Source organism: Chanodichthys erythropterus, chromosome 6 (genome assembly GCF_024489055.1).
Source record: "Chanodichthys erythropterus isolate Z2021 chromosome 6, ASM2448905v1, whole genome shotgun sequence".
Lineage (NCBI taxonomy): Eukaryota > Metazoa > Chordata > Actinopteri > Cypriniformes > Xenocyprididae > Chanodichthys > Chanodichthys erythropterus.
In genome coordinates this window covers 20,993,114-21,021,104 of record NC_090226.1, presented here as the reverse complement: position 1 = coordinate 21,021,104, position 27,991 = coordinate 20,993,114, and the positions used below count along the sequence as shown (strand labels likewise).

Below are 27,991 nucleotides of genomic sequence, written 5' to 3'. Positions count from 1 at the left end.
CCGAAGCACATTGTTCACCCTCATCTGAATGCAAGAGAAAGTGTCGCACTCTCTGGAAGTCTGTGCGGTGGGGAAAACTAAAAGACTCTTGGATCGCTGTCAGCAGCAGTGTTTGGAGACGAGCGTTTAAAGGTAAACTAAATATATTTAAGTATATTTAATAAGGTTGTTTTATTGTGATTGTGTACCTTTGTTGTTATAGTTCAACTTTATCTGTTTTTATCCAGTCTATAACATTGATCCTATAAAGCAGCCTTTAATTCGTGGATGGATCTCTTGGGAAAGTGGCTTATTGTTGTGATCTGAGCTGTCGGTGTTGGTTTACCTAAATTACCTGTACGATATTCGCTCCCACTTCCGTGTGTCGGGTTACAGCTGATCCAAACTTTAAATGCATGTCGCTCAATACTTGCTATATAATCGTACACAGCATTTATATAAACATTCAGCTGTATAACTTCGGCGGGTGTGTTTCTCCCAACAAAGAAACACAAGCAAACCCTCCTACTTTCGAAATGTCAACTGTTGACATTAAACATACGTAATGATAGGCCTACTCACAGTGTTAAAAATTAATATTAAATTAAAAATTAAAGTACTGAACGATAGATTCAAAGAAATAGTTCATCTAATGGTGACAATTCTGTCATTATTTACTCACCCCCCTGTTCCAAACCTGTAGGAGTTTCGTTCCTCCGTGCACACAAAGGGAGATGACCATCTCAGTAACCATTCATTTTCGTGGTGGAAAAAATTCAATAAAAGTACTTATCGCGACTGAGGCTTTTGGCAGTGAAAGGTCAACTTTTTAAAATAATTTCCTCAAGTAATTTCTGGTTTCAGTTGCGCAACGCAATTCGTCTTTTGGCGCCTCTAGCGCTTGTTAGCTAAGCGTCAACTATTCTAAAGACATTTTGAAAAATACCAACGATTTTTGATGTGTAAATCTTTGTTAACTTGATAAATAATGACACTGTCCGATACAGACTGGGATAGAGCAGCTGTTGTTATGGTTTCCTTCTCACGCAAAGACTATTTCTGTTCGCGAGCGTTTAAAACTTTTGTGTTTAGGCCTAACGTTACTGAACATTTTTAGAAAATTGCGTGTACAAAGTATAGGGATACATCTTTTCTTCTGCTTTTATAAGGATATATATGAGTGATGTTTTTAGGCTACTCCAGTGATAGTTTTCCTATTCATCTCTTTCTGATTGGATTTTTTATTTTATTATTTTGGTGTATAGCTTTTGTTTGGAATTGTTTGTGTACTGTTGACATATAACCACTGGTTTTGACTGCTGGTCTGTTGCCACACCTGTAACACCTTGTAGGGTGTTTGGTGAATCAGGGATTGTATTATCGAGCCTGGTATGGTCTAATGTAAAGAAATAAAAGAAAACATGTTAATTTAACATGTCTAATTCATAAGTTATTTATGCCTCTTTCTTTTACATTGTTACTCTGGGTCTTATGTTAGTGCATGTGTCTGGGTGGGGCTGTGCCATGTTTTATTTACTTCCCAACTGTGAGCACAGCTGAAAAGCTGACTTATCTTTAGTTCTTTCAGTCCGAAAAAATACCATACAATCAAAGTTTTATCATAATTAAGGTTCTACTTAAGTTGTTTTGAGTGTTTACTAAGTGTAAAAGAAATAATGTGTTTAATCTGCCTCGGAGGAAATAACGTTCCTTATGATACACCCTTTCCTGTTTGTCTGGTTAGCAAGGAAGCAAAAAGTCGTATCCTCTGTGAGTGGTTTATCTCTTAAAGAAGCGACTAAATTCTGCAAAATTTAATGACATGGATTTAGCCAGCATTACCAAGTCCAGTTTTGGGCCAATTGAATTCCAGTTGGATTTTGGATGGCATCAACATGCCCTACTGGCACGCAGAAAGAGGATGATTGCAAGACAAGGATATGTTTTTTTTTTTTTTTCTTCACAAAATGTGAAATAAATATGGACAGATGAAAGACCATATGACAGTCTATTTATATATTTATATGGGTCAGTTGTAGTAACTATTAACACAGACAGGATGTGGCATTTGCTCTTTGTGGGAGTTCCTGAGTTGTACACATTAGTAGTGCAGTCAGGGGCCAGCTGGTTGCTTTACCGACTGACTGGCATTGGTTTTAGGATGAGATTTACAGCATTTGGGCTCACACATAGCCGTTAATCCCCCTACAGGCACAAATCCCTGATATTGTCCTACATTAGGACAGCAAGGGGCAGTGTGATCCCCTCTTCATAAATACACTTTCAGAGGGGGTGAAGGAGATTACCCATGAGCAGCATTCGCTTAGGATATCTGTTTGCTTGTATTTTACAGTTTTGTTAGACCAATTAGCATCTTTATCTTTACTTCTCTCTTTCTATCTCTCTACCTTTCTGTATAATTCATGTCTGCTGCATTTTATGGCTATAGCCCCAGCATGTGAGTCACAGAGTGTTCCTTCACACACTCTCTCCATATCTATAATCCCTAATGTGCCATGTATCTTTAATGAATGTGGAGTGAGATCCGTAGCTATATGAAATCTTTGGTCAATGACCAGCTGGCTGAGATGGATAAGATTGTCTGATAGCTTCATAATCTGTACAGGGCCAAGCCATTTGCTCTTTAGGACTTTTTGAGGTTAATTGTTTTATAAACCTGAAACTCTCTGTAAAGGCCCGTTTACACCAAGAAAGTTAACGATAACTATGCTGTTTTAATTCTATGAGAATGGGGAAGTCCACATCACAGCTATAATGATAACAACATGGAGGAACGTCATTGGAATCACTTTTAAAACGATTGAAGAACAAACAAAAAAATTCACAGCCAATCAGAATCCACACAAATTTGAGGAGCTTGGGCATTTAAAACAGCAAGCGACATAATTGCAGCCCACGGTTATAATAAACAGAACATTATCATCCGCTGGTGTGGATGTTAATGTAGTACAATCATGTCAACTCACGGAATAGTTTTAGCATGTTAACGGTTATGACAATGTTTATGTATTTGGTCTTGGACAACTAGATATGCAACGCACACTGTTGATGCAGCAAAGCAAGTATGGATTTGCCTATGCCTATAGAATAACAGACAAGTTTCTGTGATCATGTAAGATATGCTGCTGCTGCATAAATAGGCTTACATAAATCCTGTTACAGATCTAGACAGGTGGAGCTGGGGGAGGTGGAGGGTTTCAGATGAACTCTGATAGTGCTCTGCAGGACCAGCTTACAGTGAACACTGAATTAGACTATTTAAATGTTGAGCAAGTATTTAAATAGTGCCATTTGGTTGCAGAATCAGCAGAGACCAATCTGCAATTAAGTAAATTATGTGATTGAAGATTGCATGTAAAGGACCTATCAGACTGTGGACTGAACTAAGAATTTAACATGTTATTTTATAGTTAGAATTCTTGTTGTGAACAGGCTTTAATATTCCGACTGGAAAAACTGTGTAGCATCAGTATAACTTAAGTGTGATTCACACTTAATTACCTCTCTAGGATTTTTTTGCACACTGATATCTTTCCGTACTTTGTGCGGTCAGCTCAGTGTTCATGAAATATTAACAAAGCTCTCCTCGGATGTCAGTAAACACTCCAACACCAGCACAGACCTACTGAATTAACACTGAGCAGTCACAAAGGAACATCCTTTGCCCCCTCCACCTTGTTTTTTTTCATTGAGTGGAATTTGAGGAGTCAAATTCCACTCGATATAAAACTAACCTCAGACCGTCATGTCCTGACAGACAGTGAGTTTAACACTGCATAACATGAATCATTTCTGTGATAGTATCAAATAGAGGGAAGTTGCAAACCCCAAATTAGTTCTAAACTTGAAAATTTAGTGTGATTTGATCAGTTTAACAAGCATTTGAGTGATGTTCTGGGTGTGATATTAAAAATAATGATCCGTGTCATACGTATGTGTATCAAGACCACATTTCCTGTGAAGAAGCAGCTTTGCTCAACATGAGTCAAAAGTTGTGGGAGGTTCCGGGCATGTATCATCAAGACAGAACATCTCCACTCCTTAATTCAGGTTATGGGAGGTGTAGAGTAACCAGGGAGAGGTGGAGAAAGGGGCTGTTCAGGGAATTTTCGCACACTAGAGACACAATCTCAGGGTAATAAATAATCATTCTAAAGAGGCCTCCATTTAATTCTACTTGGTAGCGAAAAACATTCCCATAGTCCCTTGTAATAGTGTATTTGTTCTCAGTTGAACCCTTATGAGTTGAAACAACCTGTATGAAAGCTACTACAACTTTTTCAAGGCCAAAACCACATGTTTGTTCTCTCTTTATTTTGAGATTAGAAGATAACAGCACTGTACTGTACTTTTTAGTTTCGTGTTAAGGCCAGTAACTAAAAAAATGGCTTGTCTAAATAAAGTACAGATACAATGCTTCAAACTATAATCAATCGTTTTAAATGCTGCAAGTGAAATTTGCATCTTATAATGTACGGTATGAAAAATGGATATTCATTTTAAGATTTATTAAAGATAACATTTTCAGTGTTGTACAAAAAAAAAAACTACTTTTTGTCGCTTTATACAGCAGCTGACGTCTGATATTTAATTGTGAAATTTTTGCATTTTGATAATTAATAGATGTTGGATAAATTTACAAAATCTCTAATTTCTGTCAGTAACCAAAATGGTACATGTATATCTTTCATCTCTACACATCTAGTTTCTGTTTCTTGCAAGTCTGACTCTTCATAAACCAGTAGCCTAATTCAGTCTCTTCTCCCGTCAAACATTAACCAGGTTGTCTTCCTCAGTTAAACCTGCTCTAGAATAGTATAGTATTCTTTCAAATCTTCAGATTTATGCAGTACCAGCAAGGTTTCCCTCAGGACATCTCAGAGCGATTAAATATTCAACAACTGTCACATTGGCTCAGTTGTGCTTTACAAACTCAAGCATACCTATGATGAAGCAGCATCCCTCCTTTCTGTGGAAGTTATGGCTCAGTGAGGTAAAATCATGACGAATCCGCTTACTTTTGTTCGAAATGATGCATTTGAAAAACCAGGAGGGGCGAATGTTGAAACTTATTCCTCAGAATGCTGGTAAACTCTTTCTCAGATAACGTGCCACTTACCGTTAAGTGCCTTTGCTAATGACTCAGTCGAGAAACGTCTTACAATAACATGAATTGTTAGTGATAGTCCATCAAGCCACAGGCAGTCACACAGCTGCCCACATTTAGTCAAGTGCTCCATTCAGATGGAATGACCTCTTTCATCTCAACTGGCCTAAAACAGAAGAGGGATTATGGGATAGTTGACGATGTCTGAATATTTACATGATACTGTAACTTGCCCACTGTTCAGAGTCTCTCCTATCTCTCAATCTATCGCATCGAACTGAGAGGAGACACAAGGATGCAGCGAGCAGACAGACCGGGTTTGCTAATGCCCTGTCTCATCCGGTCTGTGTTAATCTAAGCACTTACTGCAAGTGACACTCGTGACCAAATGCCCATCGTTTAGCTTTTAAAGCATATAAGTGGGATCATGGGCAGCATTGTGTCAGTAACACTGATTCATGAATTATCTTTGCTAAAACTGGACTGTTTAAATATCCAAACCGTCCTTGAAGTAGCTTTATACATTTATATGCATTACAGATGGATTGCATCCAACAAATGACTAGTCAGTTACTTAGTTCTTTAATTCGTTTTTAGTTTAGGAAATTGAAGCCACAGTGCTGTGATTAGCATGCTAACTGTGAGCTTTACCTGTTTGTATGGAAAAATGCATCTTAATTTTTAAGGTGACAAGTCATCTTATAATATTGTCTTTTACAAACAACTTTTAATGCCCATTCACACCACAGATGATAACTAAAAAGTTTTAATAATCATCACAATTCTATGAAAATAGGGAAGTCAACAACTATTAAATAATGACATATAGGAACGATTGGAATCATTTTCAGAACTATTAAAGGGTTAATTCACGCAAAAATGAAAATTCTGTCATTAATTACTCACCCTCACGTCGTTCCTCACCTGTAAGACCATCGTTCATCACATTAAGATATTTTTGATAAAATCCGATGGCTCAGTGAGGCCTCCATTGAAAGCAAGTTCATTTACACTTTTTAATTTACACCCAGAAAGGTACTAAGTTATATTTAAAAACAAAATAACGACTTTATTCAATAATATCTAGTGATTGGTGATTTCAAAACGCTGCTTCATGAAGCTTCGAAGCTTTACGAATCTTTTGTTTTGAATCAGTGGTTCGAAGCACCATAGTCACTTGATTTCAGTAAACGAGGCTTTACGAGACATCATGAGTGTTTGGAAATTTCAATGGGTCACGTGACTTTGGCAGTTTGATGCATCTCTGAACCACTGATTCGAAACAAAAGATTCGTAAAGCTTCAAGCAGTGTTTTGAAATCGCCCATCACTAGATTTATTGAAGAAAGTCGTTATTTTGGGGTTTTTTTGGCGCACAAAAAGTATTCTTGTCACTTCGTAGCATTAAGGTTGAACCACTGTAATCACATGAAAGCTTTTTGGGCATTTGAAAGTGTAAATGAACTTGCTTCCAATGCAGGCCTCACGCATTTTATCAAAAATGTCTTAATTTGTGTTACGAAGATGAACAAAGGTCTTACAGGTGTGGAACGACATGAGGGAGAGCTATTAACGACATAATTTTCATTTTTGGGTGAACTAACCCTTTAAAACGATAAAAACATCGACAGCCAATCAGAATCCACCTGACTTTAAAGAGTTTAAGCATTTAAAGGGGCAGCTGACAAAATTGCAGCACATGCTTAAAATAAACAGAACATTATTGTGCATTAGTGTGAATGCTGAAATAGTTATTTTTATCGTTCTTTAACCTTCTAAAAACGTGTCTCAAGATCATTACATTTTGTTTTTATTCCTTTACTACGGTGGCCGAGAGAGCTCAATGCGCTGCAGCTGAAGAAAACACAAGCAAATAGAAAAAACACCAGCAAATTAAGAAAACATCAACACATGTCCTGCAAATACTCACAACGCAACTAAATACAGAAACGTGCTGCAAATAGCACAGACCACAGTGGAAGTGTTTAAAGGAGACCGCAACAAGTCACGAATCTGGCTGGGACCGCTTATTGTTCAATGTCTACTCACCAGTGGTGTTGTCGATTACCTGAAAGTTGAGTTTTTTGTTTAACATCCTGATCGTATGTGCATTGTGAGTATTTGCAGCTGTTTCTGTATTTGGTTGCATTGGGAGTATTTGCAGCACATGTGTTGTCAGACACTCTGTGTACATGGTTTTCATGGCAAGAATGCTTATGTAACAGCCCCTAAAAATGCGCTTGGTCCGTAAGGCCAATTAATTGACAAGTCGCTTTGAAAATTTGCAGTTTTGCACAATTCTCATATCTGTATATGTTGTTATCAGTCGTGAACATTCACTTTTTTTCCCCGTAGACATGCATGTCATTTAATTGTGCTAATGGTTTAGCTTGAGGCTGAGATAACACAGCCTGTTCATACATGCCTGAATACCTCACTGTGGAGTTACACATCAACTGCTTCCAAAGGAGTTTACCTACTACTGCGTATTAATCGTGCTTATGCATTTATCTCATAATTACTTTCCAAAATTGCAGTGACAGTGCTGTGCAACATGAGCAGAATATGCATTTTTGATTGGCTACAAGAAGAACAAGTTCATTGAAGCAAGTGATTGTACAATATAAGTGAATTTTTGCCTGTGTTCTCTAAAAAAGTTGCAAGCCTGAAAAAAAAAAAGTTTATTCTAGCTTCACTCTAGCTTTTTTTTTATCAACACTTTGGTAACTTGGGAAAATGTTTCGAAAAAAAAGCTGAGAAAATCGTGTTTTCAAAGACTTCGTCTAGATTGGATTCAGAATGAAAAAAACCTAGATCGTGTCCATCAACACCTCCAAACATTTCATCTGATAATGTTAGGCAGTTTTGATTTATATGCTGTTTAATGTTTGTTGATCACGTTAGCTTAACTGAGCTTAAGCAATCTTTTAGCCGCTCCTTCTGGAATACGCAGATATTTTTCTTCGCTTGTTTTTAGATCTGGAGATGCTTCTTTCAGAAGATGAGTAACAGTGCCCCCTCCATATAACAGTGAAAACATAAAAAAGATGGAGAAACTGGTCAATTGCAGGGAAGCGTTGTGTCACAAATGATAGAACATCTTTTCAATGGCGGGGAAAGATTTAAAGTTAGATAAATGGGTGGAGAGGCAATTTTAAGAAATTTTTTGAGGAAGAACAATTTCCTGCAGTGGTCCATTCTATCACTAAATCACTGTAGACATCCAAAGCTCTAGATCTAAACATAAAGTGAGGTGAATCGCCAAAAGCAAAAGAATATTTGTTACGTTGAATGAAAATAATTTACTGTGGTCCTTTTGATAGCACAACACACATTTCTGGTTGAAGGGATAGTTCACCCCAAAATGAAAATGTTGTCATCACTTACTCACCATCATGTTGTTCTAAACCTGTGTGAGTTTCTTTCTTCTGCTAAACACAAAAGAAGATATTATTAAAAATGTTGGTAACCAGACAGTTGATGGTAGCCATTGATTTCTATAGTATTTTTTTCCTACAGTGGCTACGGTCAACTCTCTGGTTACCAACATTCTTTAAAATATCTTCTTTTGCCTTCAACAGAAGAAAGAAACTCACACAGGTTTGTAACAACATGAGGGTGAGTAAATGATGACAATTTTCATTTTGGGGTGAACTATTCCTTTAAGAAATACACAAGAAGTTAGCTCTATGCTAAGCTAGTAAGCAAAGATGTTAGCATGCTAACCAAAGATTAACTGAAAACAAAAAACGGGAAATGTTTAATTTGACCAGTTTTAGCTTCAGTAATATAATGTGATATGTAATTTAAAAGCCATTTACATACATTTTGTGATGCATCACATTAGCGATGTCTTATTGTGCTGTGAATTTCTGTAGTAGGATGAGCAGAAACTTCTGACATTGGACACATTTTTGGTTATTATTCATAATAGGCCTTAATGGTAGTCATCTCTAATAGCTATCTATTATTCTGGGGGTATGCAGCGGTAGTCAGAAATGTACATTATAATTTTCTGTGTTCATTTGACCTCCTGTGATAACTGTGTAATTTGATGTGCTGGTTGATGGATCTACATGTTGAGAGGCCTGTGTGTGCATTTCGTCTGGGGTTAAAGAAACCCGCGGGCCCGAGCCAGTGCAGACCACCTGCTCGCCCACTTGCTATCTCCAGCGGAAACAAGCTGAGCGTCAGGGGAGATCTCAGACACAGTAGGCTCTTAGCAGTATGGGCTCAGCTGGTAGCTGCCAGGTCACAAAGTCATTAAGTGTGTGTGTGTGTGTGTGTGTGTGTGTGTGTGTGTGTGTGTGTGTGTGTGTGTGTGTGTGTGTGTGTGTGTGTGTGTGTGTGTGTGTGTGTGTGTGTGTGTGTGTGTGTGTGTGTGTTCTACTGTGTGGGTGGCTTTGGATGTCATACTACTGAATTAAAGCTATGAGGCATAGCAGCTGTATAATCTCTGAAGACTGACTATGAAACTAAAATGGCTGCTTTTTGGCAGTAATTCAGATGTAAATATGGTAATGGCTCATTATGGTCACTGTAAAAAATAAAGACTGGCCACAGCCTGAGTGTACTGTCATATTATGATGAACGTTATATTCATAGAAGATCTCTTTATTGTAATGCAAAAAATAAGGAAGACTTTTTAATTTTCAAAAAAGTAAACTAAAATAATACCTGATTATTATAAATTAGGAACATAACTGTTAGAAAGTTCTTTGCATTCATGTTGGTTTCATATGATTTTGAAAAACTTTTACACCATTTTGGGTTTTATTTAATGCCTCTAAAATTGTCATGTTGTGTAACCATAAAGTAAAAAGTTCTATATTTTCTTTACACATCAATATCATGAATTATTAATCACACTACATGACATTTGGCACTTATTGACTAGTAGACTTTTCTATGAAGTAATTTCCTGTTCTCTTTTGTATTGTTTTTTTCTGCATGTTAGTTGCACCATGTGAATTATTATTATTATTTAAATTTTGATTTGGTGGACAAAACCTTTTCAAAAGTTAATAAGTAGTGAAGCAATTTTTTACTTTTTTTTTTTTTTTTTCAAGAATTCCATTGTTTTGTAACAAGATCATGTTACATGTCATCTAGATTTGAATTCAGAAATGTAAAAACATGCTTATCTATGTGTATTCAAATAATTACATGTATAAATTTCATTTGAATGTATTTAATAGATTAATAGGATAAAGAAATCTTCAAATATCAGGAGAGGTGTTAAAAGAGTTTGACTCAAAGCAGAAGACCACAAAAACCTGAGTGTTATCAGTGGCACTCCCTTCTGTCCTGAGGGCAGGGCAGTGAGAAAGAGATTATGGTGACAGGCTGCACTGTCAGTACTCAGTATTGTTGTGTGAATGAGCACCATCAGCACATCTGATTCTGACATTCTTTAGCCTTCCCGTCAGGTCATGTGAGTGTGAGGCACAGGGAAATGTGATTGATTGAGACAAACAAAAACTGATTTTGTGTACATAACCTAAAAAGGATACAGTAGGGTTCTGTAAACAAAAACATTAATGAGTAACAAGTTTAAATTTAGCCATTTACTAAACACAGACAAACTAGTTTATCGGCCAATTAAAAGAGCGATGTTAAAATTTTAAAAATTTAATTATAATTTACTCACCCCCATGTCATCCAAGATGTTCATGTTTTCTTTCTTCAGTCGAAAAGAAATTAGGTTTTTTGATGAAAACATTCCAGGATTTTTCAAAGTTTGAACTAATTGTTATATACTTTCACTAGCATATTGTATATGACAATTTAGTTCAAACTTTGACCTGAGGAGGGCAGTAATACACTTAGCAGTGTCTACACTGCCGGAATTCTAATAGAGAGGAAGAAGAAGAGCTTCTTTCTTCAAAGTGTTTGGAGGCCTTTGAAGTCCACTATATGGAGAAAAATCCTGGAATGTTTTCATCAAAAACCTTAATTTCTTTTTTGAATGAAGAGAGAAGGACATGGACATCTTGGATGACATGGGGGTGAGTAAATTATCAGGAAATTTCAATTTGAAAGTGAACTAATCCTCTAAGATGAATTTGTCATCATCCAATGCTCACTTGATGTTACAAAATGATATTGTTTTTTTCATACTGTATAATGTATTTTTGTGATTCTTAACTATTTATTTTATTTTGTGTTTTTATATTTTTTATATTTTTATATCAAATAATTTTATCACCATTTTATGGAATCTTGTTTCCACCACAAAAAAAAAAAAAAAAAAAAAAAAAAAAGGTAATTGTGACTCTATTTTGCAATTCTGACTTTTTTTCCTCAGAATTGTGTGAGGTTAACTCGCAATTGCAAGTTATAAAATCAGAATTGAGAATTTATATGTCAATTCTGAAAAAAGAAAGTCAGAATTGCAAGATATAAACTCACAATTGCGATGAAAAAGTCAGAATTTTGAGTTTATATCTCAGAATTTTGACATTGTAGCTCACAGTTGCGATTTTTTTTTTAATTATTTTTTTTTTTTACAATAATTTTGACTTCACAATTTATATTACAATTGCAAGATAAAAAGTTGTATTTTTTTTTTTTTCTCCGTGGTAGAAACAAGCTTCCATATCATTTGGTTTTCACCCATAACATGAAAATAATCATCAGTAGTCACCCAAGGAATGAGTTCATTCCAACATAAAATTAAAATTAAGACCACAGTTTTTTATTTGGATTTGTTTTGATTCCAAGTTTGAAATTTTGCAATTAATTTCAGAGCTTGTTGGCTTGGTTCACTGAATTTTATTGAGTTTAAAAAATGCTTACAGAGAAAACAAATTGGGAAAATAACCAAGTGTTCATTTCTACTATTGTGTGTGTGTGTGTGTGTGTGTGCAGGATTTTGTAAATATATGTCATTACATGACAGAAAGTCATTGACAGGGTGTGTATAAGAGTAAGTGGGTGGGAGAGGTAGCACACCATGGACTGGTGTGGAATGTCACACCGGGATTAGAGTTTTGGGATTCAGCTCTGGGATGTGTCATATCTACAGCTCATTCTGACTCAAACACATCTCAGCCTCATTTTGGAGACAGCCAAGTTGATCGAAGCCCTTGGTCCGTTAAAGAATAAGTAGGTGGAGCAGGTCAGGTGGGGGTGGGTGATGATTCTGAAGGGCGTGTGATATGTTGCTCAGGTTTCTCAGTACAAAACTGAATGTACAGTAATAAACTTTTACTCATTAACTAATCATCATCCCAACTGTGTGTGAAGTCCAAAGTAGAGACAACAATACATCCCTCATATGAGCTCAGAAACAGCAGTGAATCAATGGTTCGTAAATCATTTCCCCCTCATAGCAGATAGCACACTAGATGTAGATATTGTGGGTGGCTGCTTACTACCTCGAGTTAAAAGAGCCCATGGATTCTAGATATGCCTCAGGTCCTTCCTTTAGTGTAAATCTGTAGGATTTTTCATTTATTTTTGGGTGTGTCACCTGTAGTTGTGTGATTGACCTCGCCCTTCAAAACAGACTGCATGCAAGTATGCACTAGTAAGACTTTCTAACTGTAATTGTTTGTTCCATGACCAAAATCAGAAAGGTGTAGAGCTGATCTTAAACTAATCTTTTTTTTTTTTTTTTTTTTTTTTTTTTTTTTTTTGGGCAAATAACAGTATAGTGTATGGACATACCAAAGTGGGTGTGTAAATGTGATTCTTGAGAAAACACCCACACCCAGTGTTCACACAGGCACTTGCTATAGTTCACCTGCAGGCCTGGCAGGAGTTGCTGCTTGTTGCATTTTACGTGTTTTGACAAGTTTTTGACTTGGCTACACCCATCTAGGTGTGTCCTGACGCCATTGCCATAGTGAATGGAGTTACTTCTTTATATGCAAATCCTCTTTGCTATGACCCTGAATGAAAACTAGTCGAATAAATAAATTCTCAACTCTAAAAGAACCATTTCAGTGTAGTGTAGTAACACACAAAAAACTATTTGTGTCAGCAGCAGGCATATTTTGGCATGAATAAAGGCTCGCAGCAGTTGCAAACCAACAAACCTCTGCTTAGTATAGTTGTTTGTGCTGTTTAGAGAAAAAGTTTGCCTTCTTTGTGGCACCCCAGCCACCTTCGAGTGCAGACATGTAAGGCATTCAAAATATGTGTTCAATCTGTTCTCATGATGTTCTATAAAGTGTGGCACATGTGCATGAAACAGGCGTGTTGATCATGTGATCTTTTTACAGAGTGAGTCTAAAATCTTTCATTTCATTGCTTTTTGGTTGTAGGGCTGTGGCCAGGCGTTCCTGCCGTTTGGGAAATGTCAGCCCTCTGATTATGTGCATTTTGAAAAGTTAATTGGATTGAATCCATCAAACCACTTTGTGCATTTAGATGCTTGGTTAATAATATATACTAATGTTTTATACAGAATTCATCTGTTGCATGGCTTTGTTAGTCCTCATTGGCTGCTCTAATAAACCGATCAGGTTCTTATTCCCTGAGGCCTATCCCTGATCAGTCCCGCCTCTTTTAGGAATAAAACCAGAATAGAACAGCTGTCATGAGTGCTGGGATGCTCAGTAAGATCTTATTCGCTTATTGGCAATAAAAATATAATGTGTTTGCTTTGTTGTTGTTGTTGTTGTTGTTGTTGTTAGTAACTCTTGAATTGAATCTGCTCTTGTGCTTTGAAACTATGTATAGTTTTTTTTTTGTTTTATTTATCTGTACTTTAACATTTCATATTTGAAACCTTTTACTATTATTTTTAAATCCTGAACATAAAATTTGTCTTTCTTTTATCCAGTTAATTGGAAAATAATACACTTTATTTATTATTTATAAAACGGTTAGTTCCTGTCCTTGATTCTGATTGGTCAATAGCGGTTTTATTCATGAAATCTGTTTAAATGTCTTTTCCTTTTAACATTTAAGGGGTTTTCACGTGACTAACACTGCTAGTCAAAGCATTTGTCAGTTGCGTCCTATTCCTTTTTTCCATGTAAAAGTCTTTTCTACTGACTGACACACTCATAAAGACTTTGCTGCCATCTAATGGCGTACTAATGTAACTTCTGTTGCTGTTCACGGTCAGGGACTATTTTTTCTGGTGGAAGCAACACTTTTAGAAAGTTTTAGGGCTGCACAAACGATTAATTGCGATTAATCGTTTGCAAAATAAAAGTCTGTGTTTACGTAATATGTGTGTGTGCGTATTAATTATGTATATATAAATACATGCACATACATATATAAATTTAAAAAATATATACATTTATAAATAAATATGCATATTTATATATATTTTAGATTGCATATATATATATATATATATATATATATATATATATATATATATATATATAATATATATATATATATATATATATAATTTTTTTAATGAAATATATACATGTATGTGCATGTATTTATATATACATAATTAATACGCACACACACATATATATTAACATACATATATTATATGTATGTTAATACATACATACATATATTAACACACATATATTACGTAACACAGACTTTTATTTTGCAAACAATTAATCGCGATTAATCGTTGTGCAGCCCTAAAAAGTTTATTTCATGAAAGTTGCATTGATACATATTTCTGGCTTTAATATTTGTATTGTGTGGCAACCATTTTATAAAAGCAATAAGGTACTCGAGGCTAGTACTGTATCGTGAATATTATTGCTTGCATAGATAAACAATATTTTTATATATGAATTTATTTGTCTGTTTGTCTGTCTCTGTAATATTTTTTCGCTAATAATTTGTGGGATTAATAGACTTTGTAACACAATTGGTTGCTATATCTGTCAGTCTTCAGTGTTTTGATCCGTCTTTTCTCTGGTGATATTTACACCTGGTCGTTTTATGCATTTATATCTATCTGGTCATGAAAAAAAACAAATGCATTTGGCAATCCAGTCAGTCCGATTACCTCATTAGATTGTTTATTTGAGATATACAAGTTGTGACTTGACCAAGTGTAAAGTGTTATATTTGCATATAACACGGAAGTAGTAGATCAGTTCATTTATGTCTGTTTTATGGAGACACATTTATGTGGCCAAGTGTACATGTAATGTTTATACCCAATTGGATAGTAGTCCAGCTGTCTCATAAATGCTCTTCTTTTTCTCCTCTAGAGTTTAAAGGTTTTGGTTTGATACAGTCAGAATGTGTTATAAAAGAGAGCATGAGAAATGGAGAATGTACTGTAGAGTACCTGAAGGAGGGTAGGAGAGAAATAATTGATGACGTATGAGGAGGAGTTCAAATAAAGCCAAAATGGCATTACAAGGTGCAGATAAAACTAAAAGGAAAAAAGTCATGGCAGGCAAATCAATTTTGTGTGTTCCTGCTTATTTTGAGAATAATTTTTTATTGTTGCCTTAAGTTATGAATGGATTTTAAGAAACAATACTGCTCACATATTATGCTTTCACCTAAAATGGATGTTGTAGTTTGTGCGTTTAAAAGTGTGAGAGGATGAGAAAGGGAAGGGCTCTGGTGTATAGGGGTGTGTACTGTAAATGTCGAAACATGCTGAGCCGGTTTTGTGAGGTTGTTGTGCTTGCAGTCGAGCATTAGCTCACACGCCTTGTTTGAGAAGCCAAGGGTCAAAACCTACCGCTGGAATTCACCGTCACTGTCGCCCCCCTCCCTCCCTGCTTCTCCACTTCTCCCATGATCTCCAGTTTCGATTGCTTGTGTTTTTTTGAACTTCAGTTTCTAATGGTGTTTTGTCTTGCTGAGCAACAGAGAACAGATTGCAGGATAACTTAATTACATTTTTGGCACAAATCAGTTTTAATATTTGTTTAATCCATGATTTTGTTTTAAAGGTTTTACTTTTGGACTGTTTGGTTTGAGTCCGGGAGGCCAAAATGGAAATGCACTGTAAGTACAAGTAATTATTACAATATTGACACTATTGGATGAAAAATGAAACTTGAACAGTGATGACACCACTGCTTTCTGCAGAACTGCTTTACAGCTGATTTGACTACTATTGCTACTATTTCATAATTGAAGAATTTTGCAACAATGAAAAGAACTGAACTGAATCATCACTGAATCCACATTCCATTGAATTTTTTGATCCATTCTCCTGTCACAAATTAAAGGTGCCATAGAATGAAAAATTGAATTTACCTTGGCATAGTTGAATAACTAGAGTTCAGTACATGGAAATGACATACAGTGAGTCTCAAACTCCATTGTTTCCTCCTTCTTATGTAAATTTGATTTGTTTAAAAGACCTCTGAAGAACAGGCGAATCTCAACATAACACCGACTGTTACGTAACAGTCGGGATCATTAATATGTATGACCCCAATATTTGCATATGCCAGCTCATGTTCAAGGCATTACACAAGGGCAGCCAGTATTAACGTCTGGATCTGTGCACAGCAGAATCATCAGACTAGGTAAGCAAGCAAGGACAATAGCGAAAAATGGCAGATGGAGCGATAATAACTGACATGATTCTTGATAACATGATTTATTTTTTTGTGATATTTGTAAATAGTCTTTCTAAATGTTTCGTTAGCATGTTGCTAATGTACTGTTAAATGTGGTTAAAGTTACCATCGTTTCTTACTGTATTCACGGAGACAAGAGCCATCGCTATTTTCATTATTAAACACTTGCAGTCTGTATAATTCATAAACACAACTTCATTCTTTATAAATCTCTCCAACAGTGTAGCATTAGCCGTTAGCCACGGAGCACTATCAAACTCATTCAGAATCAAATGTAAACATCCAAATAAACACTGTACTTACGAGATTAGACATGCTGCATGACGAATACTTTGTAAAGATCCATTTTGAGGGTTATATTAGCTGTGTGAACTTTGTTTATGCTGTTTAAGGCAGTCGCAAGCTCGGGGGGCGGGGAGCACGAGAATTTAAAGGGGCCGCAGCCTGAATCAGCGCATATTTAATGATGCCCCAAAATAGGCAGTTAAAAAAATCAATAAAAAATCTATGGGGTATTTTGAGCTGAAACTTCAGACACATTCAGGGGACACCTTAGACTTATATTACGTCTTTTGAAAACGCGTTCTACGGCACCTTTAATACATTTCTCTCACAATATAACATCTGTCACCAAATATGCAATCTTGAGTCTCAGACCTTTCCAGTAATGTTTTTTTTGTCAAGATTAGAAAAAGTTTTGCTCATTTTCATATTTTGTAATATAAAACATGACACCGCCCACTAGGGGGAGGAGCCAGCTAAAAGGAATTTAAGCACAATTTCAATGGTAACACAATATCCATTTTCAAAATGGTTTTCACAGGATGAATATTGAGGGTGTATGCTTTTGAACAATTTCCAATTTATGATGATTAATAAAATATGTGATAGGACAAAAAAAAAACAATAATAAAAAAGAGCGCCAAGCGTCCTGCTATGGGGATTGCTTTTAGCAGGCTCCTCCCCCTAGTGGGTGATGTCAGTTAAGGAGTTAAGTTTTGTGCATTATAATCCACTTTTATTAGTTTTGAGGTCATATAGCCCCCTTTTTCCTATGTTCCATGATGCTTTGCATGATTATGGGAGTAACTTCAGAGGGTGTTTTTTATGGTTTTGCCAAAACACTAGTAATAGATCAACTCAAATCATGTTGTGTTTATGTATGTGTATCAGTGGCAGAGGCCCCAGGAGCGGTGAAGGTCACAGAGTGGCAGCAATCGTATTATGGGACAGATTCAGGGATCCAATCAGGAGCCACTACAGTTCGCTCAGATGAAGAGGGAACAGAGTACAGCACCAAGAAAATCACCTACACTACCACAATCACAGAGAACCCTGCAGGTAAAAAACATCATACGCTGTATATCAAAATTATTTTATGATGTATTATTTTATTCTGCTTTGTGAGGATCCACACTATGCTATTTATTTCAGATAATGTCCCTACAAAATAAGCAGATAAAACAAACCATTGAGTTCAGTTTATAATTCTTTCTGTATATTTCTCTCCTATAGAGGTGGAGTCTCAATACAATATGACCCGTGCCCAGCGCGTCAGGGCGGCCATGTTTCCTGAGACGGTGATGGAGGGGACGTCCATCCTTTCCACACAGATCGATTCATCCCAGCAGACCAATGTACAGAAGCTGGCTGAACCATCTCAGCAACTCAAAGCCGCCATCATTCACCTCATCAACTACCAGGATGATGCCGAACTCGCTACACGAGCCATTCCAGAGCTCACCAAACTTCTCAACGATGACGACCAGGTACCTCGCTGCTCGTGTTAAACACTCTCTGCTCTTTCTCTATTTCTATATCACAAAAATGTATCTTACATTATTAAGCACAGAAGCTTCACCTTTGACTCTCTCTCTTGACTTCAGGTTGTGGTGAATAAGGCAGCTATGATCGTGAACCAGCTGACCCGCAAGGAGGCGTCCCGCCGGGCTCTGATGCAGTCCCCGCAGATGGTGGCTGCCGTCGTGAGAGCCATGCAGAACACGTCCGACATGGAGACGACCCGTGCCACGGCCAGCATCCTGCACAACCTCTCGCACCAGCGCGAGGGGCTGCTCGCCATCTTCAAATCAGGGGGCATTCCAGCTCTGGTGCGCATGCTGAGGTGAGAAAGACTGTAATGCTGAAGTAAAGGACTAGTTTGCCTCTCATGTCATTTCAAACCTTTTATTTTGTGAAACACAAAATGAGACTTTAGGCAGAATGTCCAAGCCTAGGTTTCCATACAATGAAAGTGCATGATGATTCATATTTTAAAAAGCAAAAAGTTAAAGTCTTAAAAAATTAGTGTGTTCTAAATTCTTTAATACCAGGGTTGGATATTTTGATCTAGTTCATGCATTTATTGTATTTTATTGGTGAATATGATAAACATAATGGTAAGTAAATCATAAAGTCATGTCAATTTTTGACTGACTATTGAAAAACTATTGAAGACTTGATTTATAAAGGTTTCTCTGAAGATTTCTCTCATTTCACTGCACACATTTCATTGCAAATTTGTGATTTAGTGTTATATTTACATTGTTTGGAATGTATATTTTCTGCATAATTCTGCATAAGATCTCCTTTAGTTTTTCATTGATGAAATAAAAGGAGATCTTAGGTGGAAAGATATTAATGACACAATGTTCATTTTTGGGGTAAGCTATTACTTTAGAAATGAAAATTAAAAACTTGATTTATAAGCCTAAACTAAAGCTATATATATTTTTTTAATTTATTGCAAATGTGTGATTCAGTATTTTATTTGCATTATAAGGAATGTGGTTATCCGTAATTATTATGAAATTACACCAGCACTTGATTTGAACCATCCAACCACTTCTTTTTCAGTTCTCCGATGGATTCTGTTCTTTTCTATGCCATCACCACCCTGCACAACCTGCTCCTGCACCAAGAGGGAGCCAAGATGGCGGTGCGTCTGGCTGACGGTCTGCAGAGGATGGTTCCCCTGCTGAAGAAAAGCAACGAAAAGTTCCTGGCCATCACCACAGACTGCCTACAGCTGCTTTCCTATGGCAACCAGGAGAGCAAGGTGTTTGTTATACATGTTGATAGAATATAAATATTATATATTATAAGTAGCCTACTGTATTTAAATAATATATATTTATAAAAATATAATAATATATTTTAAAGTAGTTATGTATATGTGGGTTAGAAATATATATAAAGTTTGGAACCACTAAGATTTTTAATGTTTTTAAAAGAAGTTTTGTCTGCTCACCAAGGCTACATTTATTTAATTAAAAACAGTAATATTGTGAAATATTATTACAATTTAAAATAACTGTGTACTATTTAACTATATTTGACAAAGTAATTTATTCCTGTGATGCAAAGCTGAATTTTCAGCATCGTCATATTAGAATGATTTCTGAAGGATCATGTGACACTGAAGACTGGAGTAATGATGCTGAAAATTCAGCTTTGCCATCACGGGCATAAATTACTTTGTGAAATATATTCAAATAGAAAACAGTTATTTTAAATGGTAATAATATTTCACAATATTACTGTTTTTACTGTATTTTTAATTAAATAAATGTAGCCTTGGTGAGCAGATGAAACTTCTTTTAAAAACATTAAAAATCTTAGTGGTTCCAAACTTTTGGACTGTACTGTATATAATATAATATAATATAATATAATATAATATAATATAATATAATATAATATAATATAATATAATATAATATAATATAATATAATATAATATAATATATATTTTAGTATGTGTATTTTAAAATATTATTCTAAATCATATTTTATTTAAAAATGAATTATTTTTATTTTTATTTATTAATGAAATATAATCTACATTATTAGTGCATAAAACAATACAAATGAATGTAAATGTAAAATTAGTAGTTAATGTTCTGTTTCTTGTGTTCTTGTTCTTTATGTAGAGTTTAATTAAAATGTGATTGTTTGATTGTCTCACAGCTGATTATTCTGGCTAACGGTGGTCCTGAGGGTCTAGTGAACATCATGAGAACCTACACCTATGAGAAGCTGCTCTGGACCACTAGCCGTGTGCTCAAAGTGCTCTCTGTCTGCCCTAGTAACAAGCCTGCTATTGTAGATGCTGGTAAGTCAAACTGGAAAGCTGAACCGCACTTCTAAATATAGTAATTAGTGTTCTTAATTAGTTGTGCTTGCTAAAGCAACCTTCATACTTTTTGTTAATTGTACCAGTCCACTATGGACATGAATGATAGTTGAAATTTTTATTGTGGCTTTTTATCAAAATTGTGGTTGCCTGGTGGACAATAAAACACTATTCACAAGTGTCATTTGAGATACTATTATTGTTTTTGTTTTTTTAGTATTTTGAATTTAACAAGCTGAAATAAATTGAGGTTTTTCAGTATTTTATTTTATTTCAGTTAAAGTTTATGTTTTATGTCAAGGAATGAAGATGTTTTATGTTTTTTTTTTTTTTTTTTACATTTTCTCTCTCAGGTGGAATGCAAGCTCTTGGTAAGCAACTGTCCAGCTCTAGTCAACGTCTGATGCAAAACTGCCTGTGGACCTTGAGAAACTTGTCAGATGCTGCAACCAAACAGGTCAATTTATGCATCCAACATCATCTAACTATCTATCACACACATACAAACACACATGTTAGGTTTCCATGTTTTATGTGGACTTTCCAAACTGTATATTCTATCTCCTAACCCTAAAGCTACCCATCACAGAAACCCTTTTTACATGTTCAGAAAACCTCACTTCGGATATTTTCATCTTTGTGGGGACATTTTGTCCCCATAACTCACCGTTTACATACACATAAAGAGACAAACTACCGCTATACCAGTAGTTCTATCGAAGGAGGCCTCAGGATGACTTAAAATGATTTAAATTAATACATTTTTATTAATATATTAAATAATCTCCAATCTAAATTAAAATGCTAAAAAACATAAAATTGTTCTTTTACAATAACTAACTTTGTTTGTGTGGAAAACATGTTCTCAAATCTTCTAGAATCATGAAGTTGGCGAATTGTTTGATGTATTGTGGTTAATTAATGTAATGTATGTAAAGATTGAGAAGCACTGCTCTATATAAATTGCACTCCGAAATAAAATGTCAAAGTCTTGCTGCTTTAACTGAACTTGATTGCTTATCGGGAAAATATTCATTGGTGCCAACACATGCTCTCTCTCGCCCCCTGCAGGACGGAATGGAAAATCTGCTCCAAGTGCTGGTTGGCCTGCTGTCATCTGATGACATCAACATGTTGACCTGCGCTACAGGCATCCTGTCCAACCTCACCTGCAACAACACACGCAACAAAACACAAGTGACCCAGAGTAACGGCGTGGAGGCACTGATTCACACCATCCTGAGGGCCGGTTCAAAACAGGACGTGATCGAGCCAGCTGTCTGCGCCCTGCGCCATCTCACCAGCCGGCACCCCGAGGCTGAGGCCGCACAGAATGCCGTACGAATCCATTACGGCATCCCCGCTATTGTCAGATTGCTTAATCAGCCCTACTACTGGCCAGTCATTAAGGTAAGTGAGAGAAAAACTGAGAAAATGGACAAATTAGCACCTCAGTGAGCATTCGATTGCTTTGGAAAATACCAAAGAAAAACTTATTTAAGAACATTTTTTTTTTTTTTATATTCCTAAAAGTTTTTAGGAAAACACAATCAATTAAAGGTGTGATAATATATTTTTGTTTTTATTATTTAGTTCTTATTTTACAATACAGTGGTTTTGGGCTATATACTGACACCTGTTGGTGTGGATGAAGCATTAAGGCTCCGGTATACTTCAAATTAACTTCTTTTTCGTTCTTCGTTTAGGGGTAAAACGAAGGGCGAAATGCGTGACCAGCGATATACTGTAAACGAACATCTGACGCCACCCACACTGCCGAAAGCGACGTTTAGATGAATATGTAAATATGTGCCGTGCATGTTCTTTTCAGTAACAAAATAAACACAACAAAAATGAGAAAACAGTAAACATTTATTATAGAAAGCATAAGAAAAGCATCTGATCATAACAGCATGGGAATGTTAGCACGAGCTCTGCAAATTAGCACTCCAGTCACGTCATGTCTTAATATAGCACTTTATTCAATAGATTGCTTAAAATCAAGCAACTTTAGAGTATCAAACATGAAAAACAGTATCAGTGCCTCATTTTTTTACAAGCACAACTTCATTTTGTACTATAAAGCGGCTATCCAGTGAGTTCATGTTTTCACCCGCGGAGCTCTTACCTCGACAAACTCTACAGATCAAATGAGTCAGTGACGCGCTCCACGCGAGTGAAGGCGGAGCCTCAGCGCACAGCAGCAACTTCGTTTTGGCCTGATTTTGTTCGAAATGACGTCACATCAGTTCGTTCTTCGATTTCGTTTGAAGTATACCGGGGCCTTTACGCAAAACCAATGCCACTGTAGGAAAATCCCATTCACAAGAGCTTTTGTCACCCTTGATTCGTTTATTCCACAGCTGAAAGTGTCCAAAATAGGCAGGTTAACAAGTTCAATTAAGTAAAATGAAGGGACCACCGTGAAGGAGCTGTATGTAGAGTAAAACAGCTTTTAATAAGCCACAGAATGTAAAAGCTATGCGTATTAAAGGATTAGTTCACTTTCAAATCAAATTTTCCTGTTAATTTACTCACCCCCATGTCATCCAAGATGTTCATGTCTTTCTTTCTTCAGTCGAATAGAAATTTAAGGTTTTTGATTAAAACATTCCAGGATTATTCTCCTTATAGTGGACTTCAATGGCCTCCAAACATTTGAAGGTCCAAATTACAGTTTCAGTGCAGCTTCAAAGAGCTTTAAACGATACCAGACGAGGAATAGGGGTCTTATCTAGCGAAACGATCTGTCATTTTCAGAAAAAATGTAAATGTATATGTTTTATATAAACAAATTATCGCCTTCCAAAAGCTTACGCCGTATGTCCTATGCCTTCCCTATTCTACTTACAGAACAAATGCGGCGCTAGTTCTGTTTTTTCCGTGTTCGTTCCGTAAGTAGAATAGGGAAGGTGTAGGACATACAGCGTAAGCTTTTTGAAGAATACGGAAAGCGGAAGCACGTGCAAGGCGATCATTTGTGTTTATAAAGCATATACATTTACATTTTTTTGAAAATGGCCGATCGTTTCTAGATAAGACCCTTATTCCTCGTCTGGTATCGTTTAAAGCTCTTCGAAGCTGCACTGAAACTGTAATTTTGACCTTCAACCATTTGGAGGCCATTGAAGTCCACTATAAGGAGAATAATCCTGGAATGTTTTCATCAAAAACCTTAATTTTTTTTCCACTGAAGAAAGAAGGACATGGACATCTTGGATGACATGGGGGTGAGTAAATCATCAGGAAAATTTTATTTGAAAGTGGACTAATCCTTTAATTGTGTTACAGGGCTATTGCTTAAAATCACAGGCCCTGGGATATATTTTATGGGTGGTCTCACTCTCAATGAGTAATTTATATCATAGAGGGCCTTATTGCATCTCCTGTTGTGCAGCATAAACCATATTTTGCTGATCTCACGTTTTTCTTCGTCACAGGCTGTGGTTGGTCTGATCCGTAACCTGGCACTGTGTCAAGCCAATCAGGCTCCTTTGAGAGACGCTGAAGCCATTCCCAAACTGGTTACTTTGCTTTCAAAATCTCATCAGGATGCACAGAAACACGGTTCATCTGCTCAACAAACATACCAGGTATGAATTCCCCACCTCCCGCTATAATTGTGTGACAAACATATGACTTCCCCAAATATATGACTCTTATGTGCCAGATCTTTTTATTTATTCAAAACAATGTAGCGCAACAACCAGAGCATTCCAACTCTCAAACAAATAACACTGAGTCTGTGCTTTTTAGTGTATCAAAAACATGTAACACAATTGGTATAGTTCAATATCCAAATGAATGACCTAATGAGCTGGTTATATTTTGGTGAGTAAAAAAAACTGTGTAAATTGAAATAATTGAGAAGAATCAAAACCAGAATTATTAATCAAATGACCTTTTTTCTCTCTCTCAGGATGGAGTGAGAATGGAAGAGATTGTGGAGGGCAGCACTGGTGCTCTGCATATCCTGGCCAGAGATCCTATGAACAAAGCAACCATTGCCAGCATGGACACCATTCCTCTGTTTGTTCAGGTAAATCTTATTCCTTTCCACCAATATACTATGTTGTGGCGGTTTTTATGCGCGTGTATGAGATCGCGTTTGTACGTAGCCTTTGCCCTCAGTCTTACATGCTCAGTGTATAATAGACATCTGTTTTCTGTCCCTGCAGCTGTTGTATTCTCCATTGGATAACGTCAAGCGTGTGGCAGCTGGTGTTCTGTGTGAACTGGCTCTTAATAAACAGTCGGCTGAGATCATTGATTCGGAAGGAGCCTGTGCGCCTCTCATGGAGCTCCTTCATTCCAGTAATGAAGGAATTGGTGAGTGAAAGAGAAACAAGCGAATAACAACGGTTAGCATAACCGAAGCATACTTGCCTGGCCTATTGTTTCACAGTCAAAAAAGAAACTGAGGAGATACTACTCGAGATAACAAAAAACTATTCGAGACTTTAACAACAGATACCCTCGTTGACTAACTCTCTTTTTTTTTTTAAGGGGGTAAAGAGAATCACACATCTCTAGTTTAAACGAGTACAAAAACATTTTTATCACTCGTAACTTCTGGAGAGAAATATTGCAGACACTGGACAAGTATGAAACTTTCTAGTGTGCTTGTTTCAAGGGCCTGTTTTTGCGTATGCTATCAAATAGAGTATACTTTGAAAGTGTATTTTTCGGCCGCATTTGCGCATCAAAACAGAAGTATACTTTCGGGTTAAGCGTGTAACAAAGCGTGTTTTTTCTTTCAGCCACCTATGCCGCTGCTGTTCTCTTCCGAATTTCTGAGGACAAAAACCCTGACTATAAGAAACGAGTATCAGTGGAGCTCACACACTCGCTCTTCAAACACGACCCTGCTGCTTGGGAGCTGGTGAGTTTGCCCCCATGGTGGTGTGGAGGTTTTATAGCAAATTTTAACAAATTTTTCTTCTGTAATATGACACATAATTATAAGTGAAACAGGATATTGAACTTATTTTATTTTACATATTTGTTTCTGAAAAGTTATCTTTATAGTAGTGACCAGACTTCTGAAATTAAAACCAGAGTTTTCAGTGGTCAAATTATCATTGAGATCTCTCTTGTTATTATCTATGAATTAAAACAACAGCAATACGTTTTTGTTTTCAGTTGTTGTGTGTTCAGTATACTATTTTAATAATTAATGATTGTTATTTGCAGGTCAAACTGACCCTAACTGGTTTCAATCCAATTCACCAAAAATTTAATTATGAAAAATAATAATAAATAGTAACCATTGCCGATAGCAAACAGATCAAAACGGTATTATAGTATAACAAAATTATGAAAAATTACACATTACAAAAAAATAAAGTAAATAAATGTAAGAACATATAGTAAATAAAACTGTATTTAACAAAATTTCTACAGTATACTATACAGTAATTACAAACTTTTCAAATGTTAATTTATGTTTTTGTGCTTTTGCAAATCTCTAATTTGGAGAATTTTATTTTATTACATTATTTTGATATTTTGCATTTAAGCGCAAAGTATGTGCTTTCTGCAAATGTATATCAGATGTCTATTATACAAAAAAGTCATTTTTGAAATTTCATGTTGACTTTAAAGATGACATTTAAAGCCAAATGGTCCTTATATGACAATATGGTGACAAATCACAACATATGAAATCATTTATTAGAAATATGTACATAAGATGTAGGTTTTTAACAATGTCCTTGTTACATTTTAGGCACACAACAACATGGTAGAGCATGGCATGCCGGATGACGGTTAGTATATCATCTCACCATGATTTGCCAGCTTATCTCTATGACTGTCAGTTATATCTCTTAAAGATTTGAAGGTCATTGTTGGTTCTGCAGAGACATTGTGCAGATGACTAACCTTTTGCAGTGTTGTGCCTTGTGTCATACAGACATCGATGGCTACGGCCCCGCAGGATATCAAGTATACGGTGATGGCATGCAAATGGATGGCATGCAAATGGATGGCATGCATCAAGAAATGCAAGATGATTATGGGCCTGGCATGGGTTACAACTCCATGGCCAGAGGCTACCATGATAACTACTAACAGGTTAGTACTACTCAAATACACTAGTTGTCATTCAAATACTCAAAAATGATTGGACTTACCTGCTGAAGTACCTGCATTAAATTGAGTGTTTCTATTTATTTCACAGCCTGATGATGAGTTGCGTTCCACTGAAAGAGGATTATGAAAAATACATGAGACAGAAACTCCCAGCAGAGTTTTTTTTTTTCTTTTTCCCATCGCTGGGTGCCTGCGGTCCATTTCTCAGTAAACACACACTGACACTGCTGTAATATATGCAATTCTCACTGTGCTGGGATAGGCAGAATCGAGCAACTTTACCCTGCCTTTATACAAGGATGACAGCTTGTTGCATTTTACATGTCTTTTTGTAGAAAATGTTATATTTTAGTGTTTCTTATGGGTGCATTAATACATTGTTGGTAAGAGGACTGGTTAACTATGCCAAAGAGATTTTATTAAAATATTTTATAATGATAATCACATTGCTTTTTATAGTTTTAAGAGTTTGGAAAATGCGATCAATGATTTAGACTTGCAATGTCACAATAACAGCTTTATAGCTTCGTTCACTGTGGTTTTAGTCAGACCGGTGATCAGAGCTGATCAGAAATCAGCTTTAGTGAGTGGAAATGTCTGGCATGTTGATTTTCTACAGCGCTTAGTTTTGAGTAGAGTACATCAACATATTTCCTCCCTTACTAAGACTGTCAAATACTGGAGTTCTTACATGAGACCTTTCCTACTTGTTTTTTTGTTTGTTTTTTTTTTCCACTCCATATGTTTGTTTTGCTGAAACTGTCTTAATGTATAGACAAGAAAATACTGATCTTGTTTGTCTTGCAATGCAATGTGGATGGAGATTTTTTTTTTATTATTATTTACGTGATGAATAAATGCTGTGCTGATTAAAAGGGACTAATGATTAACTAAACAAGTAAACCTTGAGTTATCAAAACTAGCTCCACCTTTGTTCAAATATTAACTGACAAAGGGATTTTTTGTAGCATTTTTACTTCACACTTTGTCCAAAAAAAGAAATAAAACCATGTTATCTAATGCTTTGTGACTGTGATGTTGAAATTGTTTAAAGGATTTCTGAATACAGTTTTTCTCGATTGCTAAGACAATTCACCATTTTCTCACAACTATAAACAATCTCAGAACTATACACCAACTTGTACGAACCTCAATCTGTCACGTC

The 27,991-nt window shown here is 36.1% G+C and overlaps 1 protein-coding gene and 1 long non-coding RNA gene across 3 annotated transcripts in view; one reads left to right on the top strand and one right to left on the bottom strand.

Annotated features, from left to right (window-relative positions):
* Positions 1-1,893, bottom strand: part of LOC137021657 (uncharacterized) — a 30,971-nt gene extending 29,078 nt beyond the window's left edge. For both annotated transcript variants that reach the window (XR_010895344.1, XR_010895345.1), the window contains exon 1: positions 662-1,893. This is a non-coding gene — a long non-coding RNA (uncharacterized lncRNA). The remainder of the gene's footprint in view (positions 1-661) is intronic.
* jupa (junction plakoglobin a) lies at positions 1-27,906 on the top strand. Its single transcript, XM_067388414.1, has 16 exons — positions 1-132; positions 15,960-16,014; positions 17,772-17,939; positions 18,114-18,367; positions 18,485-18,723; positions 19,455-19,656; positions 20,568-20,712; positions 21,087-21,190; positions 21,805-22,143; positions 24,174-24,326; positions 24,653-24,772; positions 24,912-25,062; positions 25,494-25,615; positions 26,462-26,501; positions 26,648-26,808; positions 26,915-27,906. The coding sequence occupies exons 2-15, from the start codon at positions 16,002-16,004 to the stop codon at positions 26,803-26,805; spliced, it is 2,208 nt and encodes a 735-aa protein (XP_067244515.1). The 5' UTR covers positions 1-132; positions 15,960-16,001; the 3' UTR covers positions 26,806-26,808; positions 26,915-27,906.
* Positions 27,907-27,991: the final 85 nt, after the last annotated feature.

What these genes read in the sequence shown, in the direction of transcription:
- jupa (XM_067388414.1), top strand. An exon ending in GCTCTGGTGCGCATGCTGAG is followed by an intron (nt 18,724 to 19,454) that starts GTGAGAAAGACT and finishes CTTCTTTTTCAG; the next exon opens with TTCTCCGATGGATTCTGTTC. An exon ending in TTCCAGTAATGAAGGAATTG is followed by an intron (nt 25,063 to 25,493) that starts GTGAGTGAAAGA and finishes TTTTTCTTTCAG; the next exon opens with CCACCTATGCCGCTGCTGTT.